At 43.7% G+C, this 14,102-nt stretch overlaps 1 protein-coding gene across 1 annotated transcript in view; it reads right to left on the reverse strand.

Annotated features, from left to right (window-relative positions):
• The window catches only part of NTSR1 (neurotensin receptor 1), a 50,144-nt gene that overhangs the window by 12,240 nt on the left and 23,802 nt on the right, over window positions 1-14,102 (reverse strand). Inside the window, exon 2 of the mRNA XM_071572876.1 lies at window positions 554-755. Within this exon, the coding sequence (XP_071428977.1) occupies window positions 554-755 (202 nt within the window). The remainder of the gene's footprint in view (window positions 1-553; window positions 756-14,102) is intronic.

Below are 14,102 nucleotides of genomic sequence, written 5' to 3' on the forward strand. Positions count from 1 at the left end.
ACTAGGTGATCTTTAAGATCCCTTCCAACACAAACCATTCTAAAAACACCAGCCAGAAAGCTTTCTGCTAACAAACATTTCACCATGTAATGTTAAAAATCAGTATGGGCATACTTTGTTAGCTATTTTGGGTACTACTTTTGAACAGCTTTTGCTTTATCATCTGTAAGTTTAAGCTAATAAATTCTTTGGTCTTTTCCTCAGCTTGTTTAATCAAGCTGTCCAATATTTTGCTGTACAGCTCAATTGCTGAGTGCAGGATGTTTTATTTAAGCTCTGTCTGAACCAAAGCTCTGCAGAAAAATGAGAGGAGTGAAGTGATACATGTGAGGCTTAAGTTGCTGTTGACTAAATCATTAAAATGCTGGGCTGGTTGTGCTTTTTCAAAGTGTGTCTGTGTGAGAGCAGGTCTGTTCGTTATCCTTGCCTATCAACAAGCAAAGACAAAAGAAAAGAATGGTTTGAGTTGGAAACATTTTCAATCTATTATATCAAAGCCATGTTTAATTAGACACCTCTGGCCAGATCTGTGCCTGAACACATCGATACTTACGCAGGACCCTCACGCCGTGTCTCAAGGCCTGCACCCGGCTGGGCTCCATGGACATGCTGAGCATGGTCTGCTGCCCACCAATGGTGCACACCTGGTTCTCCTGCGCCGCCTGCTTGAACATGATGATCAGCTGGTTGGCGATGATGGTGTTGAGCACGGAAATGACGACCATGGGGAACACAAAGGAGATGAAAGTGTTGACCTGCAGTGGAGAGATGTGGCACAGTCAAAGGAGGAGAAGGATCAGCAGGACAGGAGGTTGTGTTTTATTTCTCAAAGCAACAGAGGAACAGCTTGCAGTGGAAATCTTTCCCTTCCTCTTACTCAGCTGGTTTTGGCTTTTGAAGGTTTGTTGCGCAGAGGAAAACTCAAACATTGCTGACGCATGTTCATTCATGTGGGTCAACACTCAGAAAAGGCAAATTCATTCACATCCAATTACATTCTTTTCCCCTTTTCAGTGCAGTTCATTGCCACAAATGTCTGGACTGAAACATGCCATTGATCTTTTCATCTCACAAACAGCAGGATGCTGCTTAGCTTTCATCATGCATAGCGTGACTTCTAAATAACAGCATGTTATTGTCTGTTCCTGCATTATGAGGGCTCCTTTGGAGCTTCTTACCTTTTATTTATTTTTTTTTTGTGATTTGTCTTTTTCTTGTAGATTTAATGACAGTGCTTTGTTATCTCATAACCAAGTTAGCCAATAAACCTTGTGCCTTAAAAGATTAAAATTGATCAGAATAAACAAGTGGAAGTTGTAATGTTTTTAGTACAAATTATTTGATTACTACAGTTTTGATAAAATTAAATGGAGGATCAAATTAAGCAGTGATTGAATCAAGTAAAAGTCACTGTTCATGTCAAATGCAGGAAAGCTTTGTGAGGGCCTCTTGGGCTGCCTGGAAACCTCAGTGGAACTGAGCTTGACCAAGGGCAGCCCAGGGAAATAGAGGCACATGTAGGATTTGCCTGCACAACTGTGGCAAGGCTGCCCTGGTGGGATGGTGAGCTGCTGTGCTGACCCCAGGGGCTCATCCTCTCTGCTGCACAGCTCAGGAGGAGACTTAGCACATCACCCAGTTGAGTGTGGGACAAATCAAAAGCCCTTTAAATATTTAAAATATAAAAATATTGACAAGAATAAAACTGTGCTGCAGATCGCTGTTGAACCAATTGTATTAAAAATGATAAAATGACAAAATAATTAAACTACTAAACTCGAGGGACTCTGGCTGGTGGCAGCACTCCAGTGCATGCTGACTTCTTCTCCAGCAAGCCATTCATCTTGTACCTCATGATCTAAAACACAGAAGCAACCCTGCACTCCAAGCCAATGCCGTGTCCCTCCTCAGACTGCAAAACCTCATCTACAGATGGAGCAACATCTGCTCGGGTGGAGACATCACTTCTCCACTCACCCAGCCCCACTGGTCCATCTCCAGAGTCTTTAGCGCAGATTTGTGGTCTCTGCTCTGGAGGGATTCCAAAATGCCAGAGGTGAACAGAAAGAATCCACACACACCCCAAGATGCTGCACGGGATCCATAAATGAAATAAGAAGCACATAATCATATGGGAACAGGTACACTGACAATCAGAAGCACTTCAGTTTCTTTGTCCACAAATGTGAAGATGCAACTCCTCTTTTGGTGAAGACAGGTGGTGTTGCTGTTGCCAAAGTTTTCTTTGGGTGGATGAAGTCTCTGTACAGCTTTGTGCTCTGCAGCTTAATGTGTTAAGCAAAAACACCAGCTGGGTTTTGTGTCTGACAACCCACATGGTGAGAACATTGTCTCTTGTTTGTGCTGGTAATAATAATAGAGCTCCTCTGTGGACTGAGTGAATTCCTAGATACACCCCACTAGTGCAAGCTGTTAATGGCCTTTTGTTAAATATAAAGCAGTTATCTTTTGTGGTCGTCTCCACAGGCTAAGATAGATCATTAAACAGTAAGGACCAACTTTGCTTGTACAAACAAGAGAGTAATTTGTGCTTGTAAAGAACCTCCTTGGTTTATTTAACCTTCACGATGCAGCTGGGCTGAGCTCACACACAGGGGTGAAGCCACTTGCTCAGCCTTACCAGGTCAGGCTAAGAAATGGACCTTGTAGTTCTCACTCCTATTTCTGAGGCTTTAGCTGCTGAATGCCTTTCTTTCCCACATCAGCAAAATGCAAGACTTAACTCTGGAAATGCTTCATTCTCTCATCTGAGATTCAGAGTTTATTGGTTTTCATTCAAAAACTTTGCCCTAGCTATAAATTAGTCTTGCTTAATGTAATTTTGCAAAACTCAAGGAGTCTTTTCTGAGCTTTCTTTAAAGCCTCGATTCATTCCATAATTGGATTTTGAGGACTTTAAGGGGCTTGGGAAATTGTCTAGAATAGCATTGACTTTCCCTTTTATGAATTGTAATGGTAAAAGTGTGAATATTTCATCCTTTCTGTCAAAGGCTATATTTAAAGATTTTTACCCTGTTTTGATTTGTAACAAAACTCTCATATAGTTAAAAAAAAAATCAATACTTTCCCCAGTAGCAGAATGCTTTAATTTGGTGAAAGAATTATTTGCAAACACAAATTCCCAAAGGCCATAAAGGCTGGAAAAGCCAATACCACTCCTGCAAACCCCTTGTATTCCATGTTTTTCTGTTGAGCTGATTGCGGGGCTGCGTGAACCCAAACCCCAGCACACTGTGCACATCAGTGCAGCAACACTTCATTTCTGGTGACTTTGATGCTGCTGGAGCTGATGCTTCAAACAACTCTTGAAAGTCAGTGGAAAATTTCCCATTTTTTCAAGAGGAGCTGGTCTGGGATCTCAGCACTGCATTTTCAAAAGTTCAGGAGCAGGAAGATTTGTAGAGGTGTTTACTGGGATTTTTTACAGGGACTCCTAACATCAGTGGACTAAAGTGGCTACGGCTATCAGTGAACACCCATGGGAGCCTTTTGGTCATTATATATCTTTACAGATCACTGTGTCCTCAGGAAGGAGGATTTAGACAGTGTGCAGGCTCATTTTTGACCTGAAAGTCTCAGGCTTTAGGTTGGCTTACCTTGGAAAGGACAGTCTGAGTGATGCTGGATCTGCATTAATTCTCTACTCGGCGTTGTTTGGATGCACAAGCACAGGGGTCTGGCTTTATCTTTGCCCTAACCAAGCACAGTTCAGTCTGATTCTCCCCCTGCCACTAAAACTGATGTGTTTGCATCAGTGTGAATCCACCAGACCCAAGGTTTCTGCCCAGCACCACGATGGGCAGGGATGTGCAGAATGAGCTCACAAAGCTGTGCATGGAAAGGCTTAACATTGGCCGGTCTCTAGTCTAAAAAAAACCACCACCACAAATCCCATGACTGTGTGCTAAATCCTCATTAAAAAAAAAAAAAAGAAAGAAAATCCAATACTACAATGTTTGCCACTGGCAGGACAGAATGAAACACTAACCCAGTTCCAAGCTGCTGTCACTCCTGCAATCAGTGCAATCCTAAATGCTGTTCAAGCACCAGGCTGGCAGCATCTGTGGGATGGGATTAGTTCTCAGGACCAAATTGTGTTTTGTCTGGTACAGAACAACAACCTTCCCTTCCAGCCTTGCCTGAGCAGTGACAGGAGAGACTCGAATCCCTCCTCTCCAGCTGCACTGTGCAGGATGGTGACAATGCAGATGCACCTGAGGGGGAGCTCCCAGCAGAAACCTCTGCCCAGACCTTGTGCCCACAAAGGTATCTCTGAGATATCTGATCATTTGATGGATGCAAAGACATGACAGAGACTCCTGCTGTGACTCACCCTGTCCTCAGAGGTACAACACCTTCACTGTCCCCAGGGTGGTGACACTGACCTTCCCAACCCCATCCTGGTGGCCATGGGACTCCTGTCCTGCCCAGCCTGCCCCTCCCTGCCCCTCTAATGATGCACTGTCCATCCCAACTTCCTCCTAACCCTCTATTGCCAAAGGTGATTTTATTACAAAATATGAATCATTAAAATTACTCAGGGTTTTGCAGGACATGGGGGACAAAGCAAAGCTGGGGATGGGGCTTCATAAGCTCATGGGAAATGGGAATTTATGGAAATTAAGTGAAACTTCTGGAAAATGCAGCTATCATCCTCACAGTCAGCTCAACAAAAATAAGACTTTACATGAGACTAGAGAGTTCAGCATGATGTGACTTTGCTTCCTCCTTCCAAATGAAAACATGGGAGAAACACGGGGAAAGGGACCAAAAAAATCAAGTGACACAAAACTAGAACCCAGTTCTCATGACTGTGATTCTTCCTAAATCTCATACACAAAAAAACTCTCCCCTGGCTCTGCTGGGCTTCCTGCTGACATGATTCACTTTTGTCAAGTTGTCCCTCAAATTCTGTGCCTGTGTGGTTTCCCTGGGTTACCACTAAAAGCAGCCATCAGCTCACTCACAACTGTGATGAAGAAGATGAGCACAGAACTTCACACAGGGACTCTCCAGAGGGCTTAAACCAGTCCAGCAAATCAGAAGTTTTATTCTTTTTTGTTCTTCTTTCAGTGAAGATTCATTCTTTTGTGCTCCAACGTGACTTTTTTAGAAACACAGGCTCAAAAACTACTTTGGAAGATGTTCTTTCCAGCCCTTCTACAAGCCCAGACTCTTGTCTTAGATGTATGTGGAGAGGAGGAGGGGAAAACTTACAAATATTACACCTGTTACAGGCAATTATGGATCACCATTGCTCCCAGCAAAATTCCATCACCTGGGCCACCTACAGCTAATTGTTCCCATGGTCCATTAGCACATAGTTTTGGAGAGGCACAGAACTTGAGTGAGGTTTTGGAGCACTTAAGTAGTTAAAAATAAAAAATCAGGCTAAAGGCTCTTCTGGAGATTCAGTAGCAAATCCAACACTGGGAGTATTTATGATAAAAACAGCCAAGAAACAGAAGTACTCATAATACTTTAATTGAGAGGGTTTTAATGAGAAAATGTTCCATTACTGAGATCATAAAAGATTTTTGAACATGTGTCTTGTGTTTTCCTCCTTGCCTTTTTTTCTAAATAAGTAAATAAAATCCCCCAGAGCCAATGCAGCATTAATGCCAGTCAAAGCAGAGCACAGTGTGGTGCATCCCATGGAGCAGCAGCCAGGATCCCCTGCCAGCAGAAGCAAGGCCTCTGGAGTGGACATGGGGGATAGCTAAGATTTAGGGATAATTCTAACCCTGGGTTTTGTGGCAGAGACCAAAGATGTTCCTTTGTTGCCTGATAAATGAGGTGACAGCAGAGCCAAATCCTTGGTGTCTGTCAGTGCAACCTCTCTGGAGACATGGCCCCTTCCAGCAGTGAGCTGGGATGCTCAGAGCAGTTTTTTCTCTCTTCCTCTTCAGAGTTGTGAAAAAGACAATGAAAATGGAGGGAAGTGTGGATGGTAAAAGCTCACCTGGTCTGAATGAGCTTCTCTCATACCTCATTTCCCTGTGACACACCTGGGGAACGTTGTGGGATGGCTGCAGCCTTTCCATGTTCTGCTGGGGAAAAGTCCCAATGCAGAGACTCTTGGGGAAATACCTGAGAATGGCTGATAAAATTGTTGAGAAACACCAAAGGAGAGAAAAACTATCTCAGGAGAAGATGTGTCCTTGCTGGTTTCCTGGAAGTGATGACAGAGAACTGAGGATGCAGCACATAGTTTGATTCGTGGTTTTGAGCAAATCTATTAAACCACAAAGCTGCATTTTAACAATCTACCACATTCTGGTTCACCTCATTTCCAATGGAAATGGAAAGTAAATTATCCTCCCCCTGACTGTGGAGGCAGTATTGTTAGCATATGTCAATCAGGAAAGCACATTCTGCTACAACAACATTTGGCTGCCAAAAAAATCTTATTTGACTAAATGTACTTTACAAAATTACTAGTTATCTTGCTCAGTAGCCAGAATTAGCATTTTTTTAACCACCCAGTGGATAATTTCAGCTGTTAATAAGCACAGTACTGCATTCCAGGATACAGCAATCTGTAGAAGACAAAGCAGGAAAGGGGAAAGTGCACAGTGTTGGGATGCCAAAGGGGGCATTTGGCAATGGCACTGGTCTTTGATGTCCACAGGATGTGTTTTATGAAAAAACCAAAGGGTTTTTTTCCTCCCCAATAAATAAATTACCATCTAATCAAACCCAACCCCATCTTTGTGTAGCTCTCCAGATTTTCATGTCAAGTGCCTCATTGTTATCAGGTAATAGCCATTCCTTAGATATAAAGGGGCAGGAGAGGTGCTGGGATGGGAAAAAACCACAACTGCTCTTGAGGGCAGTAACTGGTACAGGGGGAAATGTGGAAGCTGGAAAACTGCAGCCTCTAAAGGAATTCAGCTCCTCTGGAGTTTTTTGAGGGGACCTGTCCTGCAGGGTGTTGGTGCCAGTCCTTGCCTCAGAGAAGTGCACCCTGGTATGGGAGCACAAATCCTGGATAAACAGGAACAGGGCCCAGTGCCAAAGCCTGTGTGTGAGTCTGGAGTTCTAATAGTGTGTTTGAGCAGGATCTTGACCTTTACTCGTTGCCAGTTTTAACTCAGGCGGGTTTGCCTGTCACTGTTTATCTCTGGTGGCAGCTCTCTCCAACAGCCCTGACAGTGTGATGTGGTGTGACACAGCTGTCACCCTTGGAGAGGGGCTGGCTGGTGACGTGGCTGGGTGGCACCGGGTGCCCCGTGCAGACTCACTTGGAGGTTGCATGAGGGTATGGTTGAATCCTGTGTCCCTGCAGGGTCCCCTCACAGCACCAGACAGTGTGACACAAACCCACTGCCTTGACATACAGAAGGACTGTCACCAGCTGGGTGAAATAACCCTCCCATTGCCTTGTAAACAGGGACAGGATGCAAATATATGGGTATATCCAGGTAATGAGATATATCCTGTCATTAGCTTAACAGATAATCAAAGACAAGATACCAAACTCCACCTAATATTTTCCTCTTTAAAGCATCCTGAGAAATGGCTGCACAAGTCTCTGGTTGTTATCTCATGGTATGCTCTGTACCTCTTCTATCCAGCTAGAGGTGAATGCGTGTTCCATACATCTGTATGGTCATGTGAATTGCTCTAATCTGATCCCAAAGACCTCCCCTGTTCCCCTACAGGAGCTGTAGGTGCTCAGAGAGACTGAGGAGCACCTTCCCTCTGCCTCAGGGAGACCTTTTCAAAAGCATTGAATATCAAACTCAGACATGTCAAAGAAAGGTTACGATGATGTGAAATGTTGTTCACAGTCACAGGTATTGATGTCAAAGTGTGAGATCAGCTACAAATTACAGAGGCAAAGCTTGAAGCCAGGACATGGCTGTGTGGGGGCAGGGGGGTGGATGGCAGTCACAAGCAGCTAAACTCAGGGAGGTGGGGCAGTGATGTGTGTGCCAGTCTGATCTAAATAAAAACATGGGGAGGACATCAAATGTGTGTCATTCAGGGAGAAAAAAAAAACAAATCAAAACCTGGAACACAGACACATCCTGCTCAATCCATCACTGATTAAATAACTCAGCAGGCTTTTCTGACCTCAGCCACAGGAGCTGGAATTGGCCAAATCTCTGTATTTCAGACCTCTGCAGGAGTCCCAGTTTTATTCTTGTTTTGGATGGGGTGTGGGAATGGAGGACTGTAGGTGCTGTTGCTTAGGTGAAGAAAGAGAGCAGACAAGTCTGAAGATAAATTATCAGATGGAGCTAATGGATGTTCCCAAGTCACCAGGACTAGTTCATGTCCCTGTGATGCTGCTGCCCTGCAGCCATTAGTGTCAATGAGACTGGAGCTCAATTAATTGCATGGCAAGGACATGTGAGCATCTGTTACTGACACATCCATTTACTGGCCTTACTCACTGTGGGAAAACCCCACAAAAGGCAACTCAGAGGATAATGCAAAAGCCTTGTACTGAGCTCTGGCTGCTTGATGCTATGAAGGTGTTTCAGGTTTTGTGTTGGTAGATATTTATATCAGAAAAAAGATGCATGTTACTACAAGACTGAGGGTGACAGCAAGCACTGTTTGCAGTGTGTGCTCTACGTGGAGATCTGCAAGGTGCAAGGACCTGCAATGTGGTGAAAAGCAGGACTTGCTCAGCACAAAGTGGCAATGCCCAGGGCAGTGGCCCTCTCCTCTCTCAGTGCTGGCTGGCTGCCTCTGGAACTGTCTCCAGCTGGATAACACCAGCCATGAACTCTTCCAAAGGCCTTAATTTAGCTCTAGCATTGAGAGCAGAAGGAGGATCTGCCTAAACTCTGTTTTCATTAGCATTTTGTGCCTGCTGCACAGTAGTGACGTTTTCCTGGCTCCTCTCTTCAGGTCCATGGCCATCACAGAGAATAATCAGGCAGTGTGGATTAAGGTCTTAAGAATAATCAATGTGTAAAATTTTCAAGCCTGTGTGTGGTCCCACATTGATGAACTATGATGGGAATGCAGAGCAGCTAATGATCGTGACAAGTTGAGTTAATCACATGCTCTGCAGGAGTCAATCAAATGCAGAACAGATGGAAATAAATTGCATACAGCCAAAAAAAAATCCATCATATCTATGGCAAAACATTCCAGTAGCTTTGCCATTCATAAACTTCCCTCCTTGGAGAAAACATTGGTACATAAAAAACAACATCTGATGCAGAACAACTTCAATGGATCTCTTGCTCATGATGGGTTGGCAAAGATGTCAGAGCACTGAATAATGGTGGCATTCCTGAGCTTGACTGGATACCTGAAGGATCATTTAACCTCATTTCTATGCATGATTACAATTCTGTGGCTAAAATGTTTTCAGATTTATCATAAGTAATAGCAAAAGGGATGATTCATCCATAAGTGTTTGACATAAAGCTTATTATTCCTAATTGTACACAAGGGTCATACCTAAGTAGCAAACTCCCTGGGCACCTCAGAACTCTTAATTACCTCCCTAAATGCCAGAGAACCTACTATTCTTAGGAGAAAAATTCCTCCTTTCCTGATCTTTGGCCACGAATCTTAAACCTAAATGGTTCTGCTGATTCCAGCTCCTAAAGAGAAAGAAAAGCTGTGAAATTCAGGAAATCCTGGGAATAATGGGCTGGAGAATGGGCAAATGGAAAGGTTTTAAGGTTTAATTCTGTGTACTGCAAATGCCTTATATATCATGGATACTCAGCTATTTCACTTGATAAAACTGAAGGACAAATGTTTATTTAGTAAAATGGAGGAGTAAACCAGTAACTAAAAAAAGCCCAGTCCCAAACAAACAAAAAACCCAAACCAAATGAACCCAAGTTCTCTCTAGGATTACACTTGATGAAGATGGTGGTTTTGAGGTCTTGCACATCTCCCTTCAGTTAATCTACAGCTTTCTGCCACTGATTTTGGAGGGAGATGTGGAACTTCTGATGGAAGGGTTTTGGCACAGGTTGGCTGCTGCCTTCCTGTGGCTGGTGAGGGAGGATGGAAAAAGTGACAGAGCAACAGGGATGATCCTCCATCACTCCATCATTAACCCAAAAGCTTCAAATCTTCCCTCCTTCCTCCTTCAGGAAATATTCCTTCTTCATTTCCTGTGATTGCTACGTTGAGCTACAAGGTAAATTAATTCAATTTACCCAATTTTGCTTGCAAACAATAATCAAGTCAATTTGTTTGCTGTCAGTTTGCTGGTCTCAGCCTTGCTTCTCAGATCTAGTTATCCATTGCAGTATTTAGGGCAATATTTTTGGTTGAACAAAAACCCAGTGAATAATGCTCTTGATTTTCCCTGTGAACACACAGATCTTTGTTACTATTTCCCCCTCACCCTCCCCAGCAGCTATATTCTACTGAAGGGGAAATAATACTTCAGCTTCAAATGACTGGTTGGAAATAAGATTTAAATAATTTACCACTGCAGTTGGACTTCAGTTCTCACTATCTGTTGGTATTTTGGTTCCTATTTGTTTTAGCCAAAGGGATATTGCCCATCACCTATCACAATATATTTGGGGTTCTCCAGTTCTGCTGCATGTCAGCTCTCTAAATAATTTAATAAATGTTCATACAATGCCTAATGGTCCTGACATCTGAGTAATCCTAATCCAGATTTTGCAGTTATTTTCTGTCTCTCCTCTCCTATTTCTCCTTTCCCACTGAGCTTTGCACAAGGCATAGGAGCTCACATGGTGGACATTAATCCAAAGATTCTCCCTGGCTCGGTGCTTCCCCTGGTGAAAGCTGGTGCTCTGTGTTGAGGGGAGCTAATGATGTCCTTGTCCAAACCTAGAAAATCATCCTCTTTCCCTGTGCTGTTGGGCACAACTGCAAGGGCCCAGCACATCAGACACTCCTGCTCCTGCTGTGTGGGTCTTGCAGACTGGGATGGGTGTAGGAGAGGCAGCCCCCCCAGCCTTAAGGAGGGTACAGATTGCATGTGTGTCTGAGGGCTGTACCACCATGTAAACAAGTCACAGCAGCTGATTTTCTGAGCCAATACCCAGATTCCTGCTTCTCTAACATGTGTTTGTTGTTCCATAATTCTTTGGTTCCTGCTTGGGATAGTTGTTGTAATGAATGAGTCTGTTATACTTGGATTCACTCACAGACAACATCAAAAAATAATCAAACCATGGTGATAATCAATTATCCTCCAGCTTTTCTTGTTTGAGCAATACTGAGTCATTTCATCCCTGGTAATCAAAATGGAAGGCTTTTGCCTACATGGATATGAAATCACTTGCAGTGACTGTTTCAGGAGTCTAAGGCAGTCTGTTTCAGGAGTAAAACAAAGCCAAAGACACAAGCATGGGAGGATAACAAGCAAAGATTTATGACTGTGAAGAGCAGTAAACAGTTAAATCAAGTGGTGATTGCTTTTTGCCTTCCCACACTCTCTTGGTAGGTGGATAATGACAGAGAAAAATGTGGGTCCGTGTCTCATGTGAAGCCTGTCAGACTTTGGTTCTACCCCTGGACTGTGGTAACAACGTGGAGGAGTTGGGTTCTGAGCTCCCCTCTGCTGGTGTCCATGCCAGGTCCCACTCTGGGGCCAGAGGGTGGGCAGGCAGAGCTGCAGGGGCCAGCCCATCCTGCTCTTTGTGGGGGAAAAATGGGGATGTAACCAGCAGCTGGGTGACAGGAGAGCACACACTCTGTAGAGCTAAGCACAGAGTAATTAATAAATCAGCTCCATCCCCCAGGATGATCCTGAAGATTTAAGATAGAGACCTAGTTATAAACCAGCCAGCAACTACAGCCTTCAGCTTGATGCATGAGGCAACATTGCAGAAGGATTCAAAGGAGAGTTAATTTAAAAAAAAAACCAAACAACAACCCAAACAAATAATTCTCCTGTTGAAAAACGTACTGGACCCAATTCTGGTTTTGCATTTCTGCCAGGTGAGGTGAAGGTGTCTGAGAGACTAGAAACATCATGACAAAGATTTAGCTGTTGAATTACATTTCAGGATCAAATTTTTTGAAGCTTTTTGTAATATTTCACATATGCTGAAAAGTATCATTAATACAGCTGGTAAAATAACAGCTTGTCTGCTTAAAGTAATTAGCAGTTGACAATTGGGTTGAATTTTGAATCCATGCGGAGCTTTGGTTAGCACTAATAAATGTTGATTAAGGTAGCAATTAAAATCTAACAATCTCTCTGGGGGTCTGAACTTTAAAGCTGAAGTTTGGAACATTCTTCACTTCACAGCGTAACTGCTACAGTTCCTCCCCAAGTTGCTTTATTAAGCTGTGGCAGTGTGGATTTCTTTTTTCCAGTTTACACAAACTATTTCCAGCCTAAAGTAATGCCCCACAGCTGGGGCAGCAACCAGCACCTCTCCTATTCCCACAGCTGATCAACAAAAAGACTTCAGTACAGTGGTGACATTTACCACTGTGAGGTTTTCATTTTCTCTCGAGTAAGTTAATGCTGTGGGACCTTCTTGACGTCCCTATTTCCATGGCAGTCCTTCCCAGGAGGCAGTACCTGTCCCTCTCCTCATCAGGCTTTGAAGTGGCTGGAGAGATCTGCATCTCCCCTTCATGATATTCTGCTTTGGCAATGTAGTTGACCTCTGGAAAACAAGTGATGTCAAGTAGCGCCGAGTGTGGGCTCATCTCTCCTGATTCTCTCTCCTGCTGCTCTGAGAGACCCAGCTATGCATCTCTTAATCAGGGTGATTGGATGAGCTCCCAAGAAAAAGTGTTGACTACAGAGTGTCTTGAGGAAGAACTAAAATTACCTCCTTTTGTTGCACTTGAGCAGTGTGACCAAGAAGCACATTTTGTTTATAGACTTCTGTTACTGATTTATCATCAAGGGACTATTCGTGAGTCTCAGGTTCTGTATGATCTTACTAAACCTGAGAAAATTTCAGTCACTTCCCTGCATTTTTCTGTTTTTGAAATCAGAAAGCTCATTTGTATTTCATGGAGCACCTGCCTTCACTCTGGCTGAATCCTTTTGTGGTTTTTTTTCACTCTTGCATTGGGCAAGACATAAATTGAACACAGAAACAGGTTTGTCTTTATCACACACTAGCTGTGTGTCACCCACTAATTGCATTTCAACCCTCAGTTTGTAAGCCGAGTGCCAGCGTGAAAAAAGTAGGAATACAACGTGAAATGAGAGCAACTTGGTCCTCTTGTGCTTCCAGCACAAATGGGAGTGTGTCGGTACTTCTGCTCTTGTCATACCCCTTAAATCACCAGATGTGTCATTATATTGTTTTTCAGGTCTGTTCCTGCTGACTTGAGGAGCATCTGAAATGAGGTCTTCTTCCTGCAGGGTACTTGCTGTGGCTGTTATTGAAAAAAATAGACCAGCAGAAAATTTGTGCACATCCTGGTCACTCTCCTCAAATCCAGGGACTGTTCCTGGGGAAAGGCAGGAAGGTCAGAAGGCAACTGTGTCCCTTTGACCTCCCAGAGCTCCCACTCAAAGTGGTGGCTGCTGCTTGGTCCTGCTCCTGGCTCCAGCATCCCCAGCATTCTTAGCAGGTCTTGGCTGTGAAACAGCCTCCATCCTGAGCAGTGTCCCAATTCTAGGAGGGACTTCTAAAAATCTGCATAATTTTTAGGTGGATTCTTAGCCCAGCCTATGTGATCTGAGTGTGGGGGTTGGTTTCTCCATGGCACTGCGTGTTCCTCAGCCCATTTTCTGAGTCTATCCATTGTTAAGGATATTTACAGCAAGAGAGAGAAGGAGAACTGAGGATGTGAAGAACTGGGGGAGGAAAGAAAAAAATTGGTCCAGAGGGTGGAAAAAAAAAGTCCATTCACTCTCAGTCGATGGGTCTATCACAATTTCCCACCCCTTTTTTTCTGTGTTGTAAGGATAAAATACAACTGGCTCAGCTGAATGCAGAAAGGGATGCAAATGAAAGCTTGAAAGCCAGAGATGCCCAGAGATGCTCAGAGCTATTTTTTTTTTCAAAGGAGGTTTAAGAACTGGATGAAATTTTGCATTTACTTTTGAGGGAGCAATTTCCATGCCTGAAACTTTGGGACAGGTTGCTCTCCATGTGAGATGGACACAAGGGATGAACCAGCTGGGAGCTGCAGTGGGA

Source organism: Pithys albifrons, chromosome 18, assembly GCF_047495875.1.
Source record: "Pithys albifrons albifrons isolate INPA30051 chromosome 18, PitAlb_v1, whole genome shotgun sequence".
Taxonomy (NCBI): Eukaryota; Metazoa; Chordata; class Aves; order Passeriformes; family Thamnophilidae; genus Pithys; species Pithys albifrons.